The sequence below is a fragment of the Aquarana catesbeiana genome, linkage group LG01 (assembly GCF_042186555.1).
Source record: "Aquarana catesbeiana isolate 2022-GZ linkage group LG01, ASM4218655v1, whole genome shotgun sequence".
NCBI classification, from domain to species: Eukaryota; Metazoa; Chordata; class Amphibia; order Anura; family Ranidae; genus Aquarana; species Aquarana catesbeiana.
The window spans coordinates 611,973,401-611,991,461 of NC_133324.1; the positions used below are offsets into that span (position 1 = coordinate 611,973,401).

The following is an 18,061-nucleotide window of genomic DNA, read 5'->3' on the forward strand; positions in this document are numbered from 1 at the left end:
CATTTTCGCCCAAGTCTTGGTGTCTTCCTCTGCAAATGGATACCTGCGCTTGACCGCACCTGGTATGAAGCGCTTCTCCTGGGTTTTCTGGGCTGCAACCCCTTGTATATTTTGTCGTGCAGGGAAAGCCCTGCAGCTTTTTGCTCTTTAATACCCAGTGTGTCTGCTATAGCCTTTAGGCTAGGTTCCACTATTGCAACCTGAAAGTTGCACATTTTTTTTATGCAATTTTGCCACGATTTTGATGTCATGTCTTGAAACCATGTCTGTGTATTCTTGAGGTCTATGGACCTTAAGTCACATCAAAGTGGGACCGAAGTAGTGCAGGGACCACTTTGAAGTCGCTGCGACCTGAAGTCGCACAGATATGAATGGTACTCATTGGAAGTCATGGGTACAACTTGTCATGCAACTCTGCAGTCCCAAGTTGCATGAAAAGTCACACCAGATGAGACCAAGCCTTGGAAGATTATTTGTGTCTTCTGAGGGAAATAGGGTGCCCTCTGATGCCGAGTCATCCTCATCGGAAACCCAGCGTAAGCTGCCCTCTGAGTTTTGTTTGGAGTTATCCAAATCCACTAGATAGGGTACTGGCTTGGCTAGAGCTTGCTGGCACCTCGAGCCTCTCTACTTTTGAGCGTATTGGCCCAATAGTGCTCTTTATGTCCTTTGTAAAGGAGTTAAGCATGCCCTTAAGGAAGCCTTTTGACTCCTTAGCCACCAATTAATGCATTTTTGGCATAGTGGCTTTTTTCACTCAGGGAAAAACCGGTGACCGCAGGAGGCGCATGCCTTGCTCTGGTCTGCGCCCTTTTTTCCTCTGGGGCCTTTGCCTGCAAGTAAGCACAAAGGGCCTGAGTGGGGTTGGCGGTGTACAATGCAATTGTACGGTTTGTAGGGAGGTAAAGACAGAGGTGACTCCAGAGTGCTCTGGCTTACCTTGGAGCTGTCCTGACATGCAGGATCTGCAGGGCAGGGTGGAGAAGCATCCGACCTGGCCAGCCACCGGGATCCTCTGTTTAGAGAGCCCTTTCTGCTTCCTGCCCCAGCTCCAGCCCCGCCCCCAGTTGACCCCGTGCGGGTTGGGGGACACACCTGCACCTGCCATGTCCTCTCTGGCATCCTCCTTCCTGGGTTTCCAATAGGGAGGGGGCACATTAAAGGCATTTTCCCTGGAGGCTCCAGCCTCCACCAAGATGGCCGCCGACCAGACCGCACAATCGGAAATGATGCGTCTGGCCACTCTTGCCATACCTCCCAGGACCACAAAGGAGGGGATCTTGCAGAGATGCTTGTGGGATGCGAGCGGAATACCATCGGTGAGCAGGAGGGTCGGCGGCCAGGTCGCCTGCACAGCGACGGAACCTCTAAAACACCTGGAGTGCGGGGCTCAGCTGGATGGCCCTCCACCATCGAGGAGCAGTAGCTGTGGGGAAAAATGCCGGCGGCATGTAGTGCAGCTGGGGGGGAATAGTTGCATACCCCTCTGTAGGGGCGAAACTTCAGGCAGAGCTTTGAGGCTCAGATTGCTGCCCCTGCTCACCCTCCCAAGGCCCCCTGAGCTGAATGGGATGCTGGACAGGGAGTCCCCTGCAGAAAGCACAGAGACTGGATAAAATAACAAACGTTTGCAGCTCCTGTGGGTGCGGAGGAAACACAAAACAATTGAGGCACACAGGTGAGACTAACAAATTTATAATGGTGAACTAATGTGTTTCCTGTTGCAGGAAGGAGGAGCCTATCTCTCGGATGCTGCCCTGGAAGATGATTGGAGAAATAGGTGTTTATTCTCAAGCAAAACATGACTTGGTACTTGGTGGAAAAACACTTGTTGGCAAGCACAGAGGTGCTTTCTTGTAGTCGGTTACCAGGTTTGCACACATCTCAGGAGGGATTTTGGTCTCCTCTTCTTTACAGATCTTTTCTAAATCTGTAAGGTTTCTTGGCTGTTGCTTGACAACTAGAAATTGTCCAACAGTTGTCTCCTTCTCACCAAGCTTCTTGCTGATGGTCTTGTAGCCCATTCCAGCTTTGTGCAGGTCTACAATCTTGTCCCTGAGATTCTTTGACAGCTCTTTGGTCTTGCCCATGATGGTGAGGTTTTAATGGAAGCAAGAGATTCTGTGGTCAGATGTCTTTTATAGACATAACAAGTTGTTGTTAGAAGCAACGTCTTAAATTGATAGGACTTATCTGTCTACCACATGAGCACATACTGTAGCCAATCTGTGGGAGCCATACTTATTGTTGGTTGGTAGGGGATCAAATACTCACTACACTACAAATCAATTTTTAACATTTGTATCATGTGTTTTTTCTGTATTTTTGGTTAATACTCTGTCTCTATCATTTAACCACTTCAGCTCCGGAAGGTTTTACACCCTTAATGATCAGAGCACTTTTTACAGTTTGGCACTGCACTGATTTAACTGGTAATTGCACGGTTATGCAATACTGTACACAAACAAAATTTGCGTCCTTTTTTTCCCTACAAATAGAGCTTTTTTTTGGTGGTAAATGATCACCTCTGGTATTTTTATTTTATGTGATATAAACAAAAAAAGACTGCGAATTGTGGAAAAAAAAACAATTTTATACTTTTTGTTATTATAAAATTCCAATAAACTATTTTTTAGTCATACATTTAGGCAGACATCCCAAGGTATTGTTGAGCCTATTGAATATTTTATTTTTCTGTCACAAGTGATTGAAAAATTACAAAAAAAAATGATATATTGCTCACACATGCCATGGGTATATGTGAAATTACACCCCAAAATACATTCTTCTGCTTCTCCCAAGTATGGAGATACCACATGTGTGAGACTTTTTGGAAGCCTAGCCATGTACAGGTCCCCGAAAATCACCAACTTCAGAATTTCTAAGGGCATACGTTTTTTTATTTCACTCCCTCACTACCTATCACAGTTTCCGAGGCCATGAAATCCCAAGATAACACAAAACCCCCCAAATGACCCAATTTTGGAAAGTAGACACCCCAAGCTATTTGCTGAGAGGCATGTTGAGTCCATGGAATATTTTATATTTTGCCACAAGTTTCGGGAAATTATTTTTATTTTTACACAAACTTGTCACTAAATTATATATTGCTCAAACATGCCATGGGTATATGTGAAATTACACCCCAAAATACATTCTGCTGCTTCTCCTGAGCACAGGGATACCACATGTGTGAGACTTTTTGGGAGCCTAGCCGCGCACAAGACCCCGAAAACCAATCATTGGCTTCAGGATTTCTAAGGGCACACATTTTTTATTTCACTCCCCACTAGCTATCACAGGTTGGAGGGCATGAAATCCCAAGATAGCACAATCCCCCCTATTTCCCCTCTATTAGTGTTCAGGTGTTAACCCAAAATTTGGTTTTTATTTTGCTTTTGATATTAATGGTAACAGGACAAACAGAGAAGGTAAATCTACCTAATGGGGGAAAAGACAACAATAAAAACCCATCATGGGTTTTAATCCCTCTGCACTCTATCCAAAACTAAAAAAAAAAATCCCTTTGGTTGCACTTAAAGTGCAGAACAGTACCTGTTGATCTTAGCAGAAATGCACTCCTAATTTCCTGTTGTGGGTTGACAATATAGCACCGTTGCTGCAGTGACATTGCAAGAAATATTGCCAGCCCTGCCTTGCTTCTGAAAATGTTTTTGAATATGTATCCTAATCTGTGGTTGGTAAGGCTCTGGCACATGGAGTTGGTTTTGTTGCCAGAAACTGAACTAATCTAACTTTTCATTCATAAATCTCTAAGGCCCCTTTACAAAAGGGGTGGACTCTGTCAAGTGGATCTGCCTGCTCAGCGGGGAATCTGTCTGCTGAGCAGGCGAATGACAGGTCCATGTCTGCACCACCTATGCAGAGCAGACACAGCCCGCTATTCTCTAAGGGGCGGTTGGATGGAAAAGGACCATCTGTCTGTTTCCATCTGACTGTCATCCGTATCGCTAGACAGATGGGGAATGGATCCCCATCCGTCTGCTTTTGGCATCTCGATCCGATGCAGGTGGGGGTAAAAGGACACATGTCCATTTACATTTTCTTCCTTACAGAAAACAATGGATGGCCAGGAAAAAGCAACTGTAAAAACACGCTTTTAGTAGCTTTTTGCATTGGCATTAATGCACGTTTAGCCGCCTTAGCTTTTAGCAGCATTTCTCTACCTCTATTCAAAAATCAATGGTTCCCAGGGGGGCGTGGTTTCAGCATGCTGTAGAGCGGACGCATCTCTCCGGAGCCGACACAGCACAAACGACCTTTTATTGAAATCCCATCACTGCTGCTATCTCACTAATGATGCGGAAGAGATCTGGCAAGTCCCTGCCTAAGAAGGGCACCTCGGCGGGCTCGATTAACCGGTTGTTATCCACAAAACCCGAGGACATGGAGGATACAGACGGTCTAGGCCGCTCGCCCTGCAGCGTGACTTCGAGAGCAGGCTCCGCCTCCCGCACCAGGCCTGAGCTCAGACGCCGCTCTCCCGCTTCGTCTGCCGGATCGGATGAGGAGGTGAGCACACATACACGCTCGGGGGTCACTGCCCTGGTGAGTGACCTACCTACTAAGACAGATCTGGCATCCATGCTGTTGGGCTTTGAGCGGGTTATCAGGGAGGAGGTTTCTGCAGTGCGGTCGGACCTCTCCCAGGTCCTGGTGAGGGTGGAGGAAACTGAGCAGCGCCTAGATCGCCACGCGACCGCCATTAGGGCTTTACAATCATCTAATTGCCAACTTGCTGTTGCACACAGAATGGCCCTCTATAAAATAGAGGATCAGGAAAATCGCAACAGGCCTAACAATATCAGGATTCGGGGTCTCCCTGAGGCGACAAGAGACGATGACCTACTCCCCTCCATCCGCTGTATCTTTAACGGCCTCCTGGACCGTGCTGCAGACCATCCCCTGCAAATAGATCGTGCTCACCGAGCTCTTCGCCCACGCAATCTTTCTTCTGATACCCCACAGGATGTTATATGCAGAGTGCATCACTATCCTGAAAAGGAATTTATCATGAAAAAGGCTAGGGAAGCCGCCTCACTTGACTTTGACGGTGCGAATCTCTCCTTCTATCCGGATCTGGCAAGGGAGACTCTGGAGAGACGCAGAGCCCTGCGTTCTGTCACAGAAAAAACTAAAGGACGTATCTATCAACTACAGATGGGGTTTCCCAGCCGCCCTAATAGCCAGCAGGGATGGCAAAACGGCCATACTTTGATTCCCAGAGGACCTGGAAAAGTTCTGCTTGGACATGAATATATGCCCCCCAGCTTCCTGGCTGGCAAGATCAAATTCCGCCTTTACCTCCTAATTCTGAACCAAAATGGCAGAAAGTCGATCGCAAACACCGAACCTCTGCAACCAGATCTTTTCCACAGCCAACCTAAGTCTCGGGCCTGCAGTCCTAAACAACATCTTCCCATCTCCTGACGGAAATAGAAATCCTTTACTAGCGAGTACATTCGGCCTAGTTTAGCCCTGAGTTAGTTTTGTTAACAGGGAACTTGTGTCTATTAGTTACTAGCCTTATTTACTTACGTTTGACACATACCGCTCCGAGTTCAGGTTGGGGTCTTTAGCTATGTAATCTTGCTAGTTGTTTTAAAATATCTTATAGGTGATTACTTAGTACGGTCTTACTTTTTCTTTTATAACTATGGTTATTTTTATTTGTTTTTATTCTTTCCAACGCATGGTGTTGGCGCCAGGGCATCGAGACGCTGCTCACTCTTTTCTTGGTGTCTGTGTTTGGATGCCCAGGATCTATCATCCCCCCTTTAATAGGGGCCATGTGGCTTTGCGTCCTCATGTTCCTGCCCCTTCATGGGGCGTGGATGTGGTGCTGCTGAGCCTCATGTGCATCCTGTTTTTGCACCGCAATGATATGCGTGCACTTGTAGTCACCCCCGCCCACGGTGATGTGTTTTTTTCTCATTATGTGTTACTATTTTTTCTCTTCTCCCCTTACTATCTTCCTTCTTCTCTTCCCTGTCTCCTTTTATCTCCTCACCCTATTCCTTTTCCCTCTGCCTCAGGTCCATCCCCACAGGATATCGGTGCCCACGAAACCCCTCTCACGGTCTCCATGGCTACGGTAAACTTACTTTCGCTTAATGTAAGGGGGCTACATGCTCCTGGAAAGAGACATAGTTTGTATAGAGAGCTGGGTCGTCTGCGGGGAGATGTGATTTTCCTGCAGGAGACCCACCTTACACATACCACAACTGTAAAACTTAATTCACAACAGTACCCCACGTGGTATTATAGCCTTTCTGATGTACATAAGGCAAAAGGCGTGGCCATTGGGTTCCGCAGAGGGTTTGCGTTTACACTAGACTCCATGTTAAGCGATCCATCAGGACGTTTTTTTGTTTCTGAAAGGCACCCTGGGTGGCATGCCTTGTACCTTGGCAGCTCTATATTCCCCCAATCGTGATCAGGCAGGCTTCATATCTTCTACACTAAAGAAACTGAGGGATTTTTCCCATGGGTGCATTCTTCTCGCCGGTGATTTTAACACACCTCTGGAACCTGTCATAGACACCTCCAGAGGGAGCTCTAGCATGTCTCATACTCATTTAAGATACATTCGCAAACACTTGCATGATTCCCAATTAATAGATGTCTGGAGGATTATGCACCCAGGGGAACGGGATTTTACTCATTACTCTCAGGTCCACCAGACCTACTCCAGAATTGATCTGTTTTTAGTGATCACCATCATTTACCCTAAGAGCCCTTTCACACTGGGGCAGGCGTCTGCGGTAAAGTGCCGCTATTGTAAGCGGCGCTTTACCGTCGGTATGCGGCTGCTAGCGGGGCGGTTTTACCCCCCGCTAGCGGCCGAGAAATGGTTAAAAGCCACCGCAAAGCGCCTCTGCAGAGGCGCTTTGCCGGCGGTATAGCCGCGCCGTCCCATTGATTTCAATGGGCAGGAGTGGTGAAGGAGCGGTATACACTCCGCTCCTTCAGTGCTCCGAAGATGCTGCTAGCAGGACTTTTTTTACCGTCCTGCCAGCGCATCGCTCCAGTGTGAAAGCCCTCGGGGCTTTCACACTGGAATGAAAGCAGCGGCACTTTCGGGTCGGTTTGCAGGCGCTATTTTTAGTGCAATAGCGCCTGCAAACCGCCCCAGTGTGAAAGGACCCTTACTGGTGAAGTCTGCAATTGAAACCTCCCCCATCTCTGATCATGCTATGATCACTATTAAAATTCCGTCCCTTCCCTTTAAATCTACTAATTGGAAACTTAATGAGGAACTTATTGCTGATGAGATCGATAAACACATGATAGGTAAAGAACTCTCTCTATACTTTAAAGAAAATTCCCATCCCGACATCTCCGCAGGGACATTGTGGGAGGCCCATAAGGCCCATATATGGGGCAAACTAATAGAACTGGGAGCCAGGAAAAAAAGGAAACGCGTATTCCAACAATCTAAATTGCTCAGCGAAATTAGATTACTCGAACAACAACATAAAGCAAGACAGTCGATAGCTATATTCCACACCTTGACCGCAAAGAGAGAGGAATTGAAATCACTCTTTCACTTAGAACAAAAGCAAAAGACACGCATAGTGGCCCAACGTTTTTACGAAAGGGGCAACAGACCGAGCCGTTTGCTGGCCCGATCTCTGCAACAAAAGAAGTCCGCCTCTTTCATAGCAAAAATTAAAAATTCTTCATCCACTTTGTTGCATGACACCCCTAATATAGCCAAAGAATTCCAAGAGTTTTATCAACACTTGTATCATGTCCAGCACACGATTAAGGATAGAGAAGACAAGAAACGACTCATTGGGAAATATCTAACACGTGCAAACTTACCTAGACTTTCACCTGATATACTGGCCTTGCTGGAGGGGGAGGTTACCACCTCGGAGTTATGCATCGCCTTAAAAGCAATGGCTAAAGGCAAAGCACCAGGTCCTGACGAATTTACGGTTGCTTATTACCATTTATTTGCAGACACACTTTTACCTCATTTGTCAGATTACGTTAACACGATCTCCACAGGTGGTGGCCTCCGCCCCGAGACAATCCACGCACATATTACAGTCATCCCCAAACCCGGTAAGGATCCCACCAACTGTGGAAGCTACCGCCCCATCTCGTTACTCAATATTGACGCTAAATTATATGCTAAAACCATTGCAAATAGACTCCTTCCCCTGATTCCGCAATGGATTTCTAAGGACCAAACGGGCTTTATCCCAGGTAGGGAAGCTAGGGACAACTCCCTTCGTACTCTTCTGCTAATGTCACATGTTCGTGGAGTCTCCCAGCCCACCCTTCTGCTTTCAACTGATGCTGAGAAGGCGTTTGATAGGGTGGACTGGGAGTTCCTAATGGCCACATTGTCCTATCTAGGCATTGGGTCATCTCTGTTATCCCAAATCTCCGCGCTATACAACCATCCTACAGCACAATTACGCATAAATGGTACCTTAAGTGACTCCTTTACTCTACACAATTGTACGCTCTAAGGCTGCCCCCTTTCACCGATTCTATTTGCCCTATCGCTAAAACCCTTCTTTTCTATTATAAGACAAAATCCAAATATTCATGGAATAGTCGTAGGTGAATCAGAACATAAGTACGCTGCATATGCAGACGATATCCTGTTTTATGTACAACAGCTCCTGATAACCCTGGCCAATCTCATGTCGGAATTTTCACAATTTAGAACAGTATCTAATTGCAAAATTTATATGACAAAATCAGAAATTTTAAATCTATCTACTCCCAACTCTACTGTGACCCAATTAAAACAAGCCTTTCCTTTTAGTCGGTAGGGGAGGAAAATGAAATACTTAGGTATTTTTCTTACTCCGAATCCGGCTTCATTATTCTGTATGAACTATATCCCCCTACTGAATACGATTAGATCAGACCTTCAGAAATGGTCCCAGATTGCCCACTCCTGGTTGGGAAGAATTGGAGTTGTAAAGATGAATATTCTACCCAGGGTGTTATTTTTGTTTCAGATGATGCCATATGGTATACCGATAGGCTTTTTTAAAATATTAAACTCTGTTATTGGTAAATATGTTTGGAATAGAAGAAGACCCAGACTTCCTAGGTCCCTTATTATTAGATCCAAAAGGGATGGAGGCCTAGCACTTCCTGACTTTAAGACATACTTCAGGGCCACTGTGTTGAATAGAATCTCTGATTGGAAGGTTCCAAACTCTGGGTGTCTTTGGAAATGGAACTTAGCGGCACAGATCTTTTCACACAAATATGGATACCGGGAAAATACAGAAGCTTGTCCAAGGCCACATCGCCGCTATCTCGCTCCTCCCTCATGTCATGGGACTCATTATGTAAGATACACAAATGGCCATATAATTCTCCACTTTTACCTCTAACCGGTCATAACTACTTCCCATCTGGAAATTCTGATCCTGGGATCCACGCCTGGAATCTTGGATCTCAAATTCTACTACACCATGTTACCAATACTACAGGAATACTACCTCTGTCTACACTACTACCCAATTCCAGCATCTCTACTATGGATAACTGGAGACATAGACAATTAGCAGCCTTTGTACACTCCCTTCCGAAACCCCTGAGATCCTTTTCGGAGCTCTCTCCCCTGGAAATTGCTTTCTCCGAAGACCTACTAATGGAGAAACCTGTTTCCTACTTTTATCATGCTCTGATTGCGTTGGCCTCTTCAAATGTCCCCACTGTTATTCATAACTGGGAACAAGACTTGCAAAAAAAAAGTTATCGTCAACCCAAAAGTCCACCATTCTTACCTTAGCACACATGTCCTCTGGGGCTTCTAGAATGGCAGAAGTAAACTACAAGCTATTGACAAGGTGGCATTATACGCCTGTGATGCTACATAAGTTCTTCCCACAAACATCCCCATTGTGTTGGAGGGGTTGTGGTGAGAGGGCAACACACGCCCACATCTGGTGGTTCCGTCCATTGATCCGCCCGTTATGGCTGGCCATTTTATATTGGATCAAGGAAATTCAAGGTTGGGAAGTTCCTAATGATCCGTGGTTTGTCTTATTTCACTGTACAGGTAAACCAGCAGGACCTTATAAAAATTCAATAACACCACACTTACTTAATGCCGCAAAGGCACTCATCCCTTTACATTGGAAAAAAACAACCATTACGACACTACTTAAATGGTTGCTGAAAGTAGACTATGTTTACTACATGGAAGATATGACCCTCTCCTTAAGAAACAAATCAGATCTTGCAAAGAAAATATGGTCCTGCTGGTTTGCCTTCAAATACACTACCGCGTACGCGAACATTATGTCTCAACCCATGTAACATGTTAATAGACAATACTAGTGAGTAAGGGACTGTGGGCCTAGGAAGACTTACACCCCCCCCCCCCCCTCCTACCTCCCTTTCTTTCTTTCCTTCTCCATTTTTTCATTCTCTCTTCCTTTTAATTCAAATATAATTTTTGAGGAAGTATACTGTATCAAGAATCAACTACAGAGTAAGTGACATGGTTTACATACCATATATATCGTTCATCTGGACAGTTTAGTCCTACTGTGTTACATATACTCCAACCCATTCTGTATGTGTACTGGTTGTTATTTGCCTCAACATATATTGTATGCTTCTTCTCTTTCTTAATAAAAATTAAACAAAAAAAAGCCATCTTAACTGATCAGACTTTCAGCCCATTGAGTTAAATAGAAGTCGTATCCAGATCATCACATCATGATCCGATTTGTGATCTGAGGATCTTGAAGGAGAACCCCATGCCAAAAAAAAATAAAAAAACAAAACAAACTAACAAAAAAAAGAAACAGTGTGCGGTCCCTCCCCCCCCCCCCCCCCCCCCCCAAGATCCATTCCAGGCCCTTTGAGTCTGGTATGAATGTTGAAAGGAAACCCCATGCTAAAATAAATAAAAGGCGTGGGGCTCCCCTTTGGTCTGGTATGGATCTTTAGTGGAAACCTCATGCCAAAAAAATAAAAAAAGGACGGCTTATGTCCCCCCCCCCCCCCCCCAAAAAAAAAAAATCCATTCCAGACCCTTATCCAAACATGCAGTCCAGCAGGTCAGGAAACGGGGGGGACGGGGGGACTAGCAAGCACTCCTCCCTCTCCTGGTCCATACCAGGCCACATGCCCTCAACATGGGGGGGTGGGTGCTTTGGGGCAGTGTAGTGTAAATAAAAACAAGAGACGGTTTTTACAAGTCCTGTATTAAAAATCTTCCTCCGTTCTTCTTTGCTGCTGCCTTCTCTGCCTCCAACCCAGTCCTCCTCCGATGCCGTTTCCCATCAATGTGCCAGCTCCGCTCTGACCATTCTTGTATAGCCATGGAGCATGGCCATCTGGTGGCGTCACAAGACCCCGCCCCTTGTGACGTCACAAGGGTGGGTCTCACCGTGACGCCACTGGATGGCCACGCCCGAATGCCACAGAGCTATATTAGAACCGAGAGCAGAGCTGGCACAATGACGGAAGACAGCATCAGGGGAGGACAGGGTCAGCGGCGGAGAAGACCATAGGAAGAAGACTGTAGGGAAAACACCAGAGGGAGAAGAATGGAGAGAGAAGAATGGAGGAAGATTTTTAATAAAGGACTTGTGAAAACCGTCTTGCTGCAAAAAATAAAATGTCTGACGCTGGTCAAAGCAGCTGTAAAAACGCTGTGTGCATGAAACCTTAATGTAAACCTGTAGTAAAATAAATCATTCTGTGCTAACTTCGTTACAGGATAGAGGTTCCATAAGGTGCCAGGACAAACCTTTAAGTTCAGTAGGGACCAGCCAAATTTCGATCCATCTATGGCCGTTCTAATGATTGACTTCTGCCAAATGGGAATGCCGGCACATTTTTGCTCAATCAGCACTTGCTACAGCGCTAATCAGTGTATTCTGACAGCAGATGAGTCCCGCTGTCAAAAAAAAAAAAAAAAAAAAAAAATAGCACAGCAGGGAAGATTCCCTCATCCACCTTGAGTGTTTGTGGATGAGGCAATCTGTCCAGTTTCTTGGTCAGCCCTCTGGCTGATTGAAAAAACAGACCCCTGCATAGCCAGCTTTACTTTCACATGGCGATCTCTAGAATCCTGCTGAAGCACCAATGGAAATGTAGGTGTTCCTAAGTAGTTTTGGAGCATCTCTGAAGCCGGAGCTGGGGTTTCTAGAGCTGCTTGGGGCAGAGGATTTTCCTAGACTCCAGAGCAACATTTGAGGTGTAGCAAATCTGAAGCCAGATCTAGCAAACTCAAAGCACTTCTAACCCTGCTAAGGGATAGCAAACATGAAGCACTGCAAGAACCTGTGACAGACTGAAGACTAAGAATTAAGCAATCAGCAGTGTTTGATCACTCAGTTCTTGGTCTTATGGGGACAGATGCAGCATCAGATCAATGCTGCAACCACACAGGTGAGTTTGCTTTATTTCTACCTAAAAGTAAAGCATGCCTAACATATTTATATATTATTTTTGATATTATATTATATTATTTTTTAAACATTTAAAACAGCATGCTGTTTCCTCCCTCCACCACAAAATGCAATGATTCAGACACTGCTGATTCTCCGTTAATATTTTGGGTGCGCCGCTGAGTGTGCACAGAACAAAAACATCATGTAGTAGCCTTTTATTTTCATTATATATATTTTTTTCGGTTACAATTCATCACCCTTATAAATCCACAAACATTCAGCTTTAGATTAGAGCTAGAATTTATTATATTTCCAGTACATATTCTTTTTCCGACACTCCACAGCTCCTTGCAATACTCTGTGTAAACGGATATTATTAAATTAGACAGAAAAAGTTTCACTGGTTGCAGAAAAGCTCTAATGCAGGGTACTTTACAAAAGTCCAAAACTTTTGGTCCAAAACTTTAGTAGGAGTTAAATGACTTATTGTAGCATCTAGTGAGTAAAAAAGGAAAAAAAAAAAAAAAAAAAGAAGTTTCTGAAAAGGGGCATCTTAATATTTTGGCAAATTATATAATTGACAGTTTTTTCCTTAACATGAGTAGAATTAGACAGTATTGATAATGATATGCTTCTTACATCTTAAATTTGCAACATCCTTCTTGGCACTGTAGGGTGCATTCCAGCTGCTGGACCCGATCTTCATTGTAATGATTTTAGTTTTTATGTTGTAGCATTAGCCAGAGACAAAAGCATTGTGGCTCTTTACTAAGACTCCTTTCACACTGGAGGTGTTTTTCAGGCGCTACAGCACTAAAAATAGTGCCTGCATAGCGCCTGAAAAAAAGCTTCAGCTGCAAACCCAGTGTAAAAGGTGCTTTCACACTGGGGCGTTGTGCTGGCAGGGCGTCACAAAAAGTCCTGCCAGCAGCTTCTTTACAGCTGTGTAGGAGCGGTGAATACACCGCTCATGCCCATTGAAATCAATGGGCAGCGCCGCCGAACTGCCGCCAAAGTGCCGCTACAGCGGTGTTTTGTGAGCGGATTTAACCCTTTTTCGGCCACTAGCTGGGGTTAAAACCACCCCGCTAGTGGCCGAATAGCGCTGCTAAAAATAGCGCTGCTTTACCGCCGACGCCCGGGCGCTTTCAGTGCGGAAGGACTCTAGGAGCCATTTCACACATGCGCCAGTGTGGTGACTTGTGTTTTTCCGCACTAGAAGAACGCCAGCCACTGCTAGCGTTCACACTGAAACATAGCCTGGAGCTGTGCTGCAGTGATCTGAGATGTGCTGCACTTTATCACAGTGCACTAGACATGATCCCATGTCACTGTACAGCAGCACAACACATTATGTGTACAGTCACATAAATAAAGTGTCATTTTTGTGCACTTCAAATAAAGTTTATTTGGGGGAAAAAAAGGAGCTGTGTGATGTGTACACCGCCCCCTACTGCTGGCTCACAGCAGCCAGAACAGACAGCTGCTGGACACTAAACTACTGCAGTTTATTGTGCAGCAGGTGTCCGGTTCAGTGTGAACAGGCCCTTAAACTGGAGCAAAGGACAAACGTTGGCTTTTGGCCACAGCAACCTGGAAGCCGACTGTTCAATGTTGTGTTAAATAACATCCACTTATAATTTTCTTTGGTCCACTTTTAGTAAACTATCAAAGACAGGCTTTAAAAAAAATGTACCAATTTAAAGCTAATGTGAAGCAAACCATACAAATTTTGGCAACACATTATACACATGGTAAAAAGAGTCATGTAAATTTCAATTATCTGTTGTGCATTTGGCTTAAAGTGAATCTAAAATATATATATTTTTTAAACTTTTGTATAGAGTATAGAATATTTAAACTCACTGCCAGGTTGTTTTTTTGGCGTTGTCCTGTTGGGGACAATTCCCCTAACTTTCTGTCCTAAAGAGCGAAGTAAAATTAAGAAATCTCTCTCTTAAAAAAAAAAAAAAAAAAGGGAGGGGGGAATCCCCTCTTAAGACAGTTGTGATTGGAAAAGGTGTGACAATCAGAAGATTCCCCCTCTAGTGTTTTGATAAAAATGTTTGTTTAGAAATTTTGAATTTCTCATTGTTGTGTCTTTGTGCATTGCTCACCATGATAAACAGAGAGGTTGATATACATATATAAAACAAATTAAACCATCTACAGCCAAATCATCACTTTATAAATAAACCTCAGAAAAAAAATTCAAATCATTGTGAGAATGTGAAATGTATACAAAACAGAAAAAGATTTACTATGTACAAAATTGTTTTCTTGCTGTAAGGCACTTCTGTAAGATTTGATTTTCATAATGCATCATACATAATAATATCATAATAGATATATAATCCTAGATCACTAATATGAGGTCTATATCCAATACATATAATTAAATTACATTATAAATACATTAGGTGCATATACATTAAAATTTTCAAAATGCAAATAAGTATGCCAGATGAATACTACTGAAAAAGAGTTGTAAAGCTTATAAATTCTTTTTGGTTAATGCATATATTTTGGCATTAAAGCTGAACTTCAGGTAGATAAAAAAAAAAAAAAAAAAAAAAATAATTTATATATAATGGTATATGGTATAATGGTATATATATATATATATATATATATATATATATATATATATATATATATATATATATATATATATATATATATATATATATGGTAGCAGCAGCCAATCAGGTGTGCTATAGTGCACCTGAGCTAGCAAGGACACTCTTATAAAATAATAATTTATTGCTGTGCCTTTACTTTTTAATCGCAAGATAAGGGTAGCGAGCTGTATTGCTTAAATGCAGTAGAAAAAAAAAGTCAGGTCACTAACCTGGATCTGCTCTCTGGATGGGTTGAGTATAAACTCAAACTGAATGGTCAGAAATCCTTTGCAGGTAAAACAGCTCCCATGTATGTATTTTAATAATATATTAAGCAGTTTGCCTGAAATTCAGCTGTAAGGAACCAACGTTTTGAACATTTCAGCCTGGGTATACACTTGTGCGTTGCTGGACACTGCATGTGATTCACACAGGAATCACACCGGATTCCTGTGCACATTACATGCGATGCCTGTGCGATGTGATTTGATTTATCATATCGCATCCGCACCAAAGCGGTGCAGGAGTCTTTTTTTTTATCCGTACTTGAATCGGATCACATGGATGTTTACACCCATGCGATCCGATTCAAGCAATCGCACTGCGTTCTGCAATCTGTTTTGGCATGTCGTTAAGCTAACATTGACAACCACAGTGGATCGCATGGACGCCGTGTGATTGCAATGCGGTGCGGGAAACGCATTAGTGTGAAACCAGGGCTAAAAGATTTTCTGGAGATTAAAAAGGCTTAGGCCCAGTTCACACTGATGCAGTGCGGACTTTGCAGCAAATTCTGTGCGGTTTCCGCACCGAATCAAAAACCTCACCCCGTGCATGTAAATCGCTGAGGGTGTGTATTTTATATTAACGACACCCCAAAATCTGTTTGCAAAGCGCAGTGTGATTCGCATAATAAGATCACATAGATGTGAACACCCATGCGATCCAATTAGGGTGCGGCAAAAAAAATAAAAATATTTCTGCGTGATTTAGGTGCGGATGTGGTGTGATTAGAGCTATACAGAATGAATGGCTCAAATTGCACTGCTGCAGAATTCCCCGTGATTTGAATGGGAATGCAATGTGATTCCTGTTCAAACCGCATGTGGTCCCTGCACTGCATCCAGTGTGAACTGGGCCTTAAAAATTAATAACATAACATGTTAGAGGTGTACATTGTCTAAAAAAGCTTGAGAAATTAAATCAACTTGTAAATAGTAACTCTGTTTGAATTTCCATTTCACATCTCTAAGGCATATTAAAGCCTGCTTCACACCTATGCGTTTTTTGCAGAAAGCACTACAGTTCACTTACAATGGTTTGGAACACGTTTATATATATGCTTTTTTTCAGCAGCTGCGTTTTTGGAAAGGGTCAGGGACTTTTTGAAAAGCAAAACAGTGCTTTTGCTTTTTTGGTTTAATAGACATATATGGAGATGCTGCAGAAAAGCATGTAGTGCGTTTTTGCCGCAATGTTGTTTTTTTAATCTGCCCAACAACAAATTGACCAAAAAAACCCGTAAAAAATGCAAACAGCAATTTACGACCAAATCGCCGTAAAATTGCGTGTGCAAAAATGCAAAGCGCAAAGCAAAAAGCACTGCAGAAAATTGATCAAAAGCAATCTGCATACGTGTGAACCGAGTCTAAAAGACCAGGTCAGACCCTTTAGTACATGTTTAAACCTCTGCAACTTGATCAGTTTTATCAACACATCACTTCAGTCTTAATTTTATTTTTGGCTAAGGGTGCAATATTCATATTAACAATTATAATAAGTCTGGCTAATTAGACTAGATTATAGAATAACCAGTCTATAGGAGCCAGATGCTGTATGTGGTATCTTCACATGAAACTTGTAGGTTTCATAGAACTCTCCAATAGAAACCCAGAAGCTATAAAAGTCTGCTAATGTTTATGGCCACTGTCGTTCTGCAGGATAATTTGGCACTGTAGGGTACTGGGGTAGACTGGGCCCAGTAAAATTGGAGTACTGTTCCTCATGGGTAGGTGGACTCTTCCAGGTCCCAGAGACCCACTCATCTTGGGCTTTCTGGAAACTGCAACCAGCACTTCTGTACAGTCTGTGCACCTTTAAGAAAAAAAGCATTACAGGTAAATGGTTGAAAACATTTACAGAGAAGACCATCATTTTTCAAGTATCTTACTTTGTGTCCTTTAGTTGGCACCATGAATCCCTACATGAATACATTTTACAATTGTCCCGTTCTTCTCCTGCTCTGTTTGTCATGTGTTACCTATGAACTGATGGTGGAAACTTCCTCATAATAATATAGGCTGGGGAAATGAAAGTGAAAGTGAGTGGTATAAGTTTTAAAGCGTAGATCCACCCATTTAAAAGTCAGCAGCTACAAAAAAAAGTGTAGCTGCTGACTTTTAATAATCAGACACTCACCTGTCCCACGGTCCAGCGATGCGGGTGCACGAAGCCTCTGTTCTCCTCTCCTCCGGCATTCTAACTGAGGGCGCACTGCGCATTAACAAGCTGCGCGCTATCTATGGCCGGGCAATCTTCTGGGACCTGTGACGTGTCCCAGAAGATTGGATTGCAGGGAGGGAGGCGGGAGAAGTGATCTTCCTTCTGGCGGCGGAAGGGAAGGAAGTGGGAGATGGGTGCCTGTAAAAACTGGGTACCCGCTCCCCCCTCAAAAAAATGACATGCCAAATGTGGCATGTCAGAGGGTCACCAGCACTTAAAGCGGGGCTTCAATTTTTGGGTGGAACTCTGCTTTAATCGAAGGAATTAAACATTACGTAAACTAAAACCCCTATCTTGCCTCAAGCTGTTGTACAAATACCTAATCACGGGTCCTGTTGTGACACAAACATTGGAAATCCCTAATGCAAACTGTTGTGTACTACCAGTTAGACACTCCCAGTTGCAAAATCAAAGTGCTGATCTCTTTTTGTTCAGTTTGTCTGTTTTTTTTTAAACAGGGTAATTGAAATTATTTAAAGGATAAGTTCACCCTTGGAACAGGTTATAAAATGTATTTTGGGCGTA

General features: G+C 43.6%; 1 protein-coding gene across 2 annotated transcripts in view; it reads right to left on the reverse strand.

Annotated features, from left to right (window-relative positions):
• Positions 1–12,613: 12,613 nt before the first annotated feature.
• The window catches only part of SCAMP4 (secretory carrier membrane protein 4), a 40,761-nt gene continuing 35,313 nt past the window's right edge, over positions 12,614–18,061 (reverse strand). For both annotated transcript variants that reach the window (XM_073599721.1, XM_073599711.1), the window contains exon 7: positions 12,614–17,128. In XM_073599721.1, the coding sequence (XP_073455822.1) occupies positions 16,952–17,128 (177 nt within the window). In that variant the 3' untranslated portion in view covers positions 12,614–16,951. The remainder of the gene's footprint in view (positions 17,129–18,061) is intronic.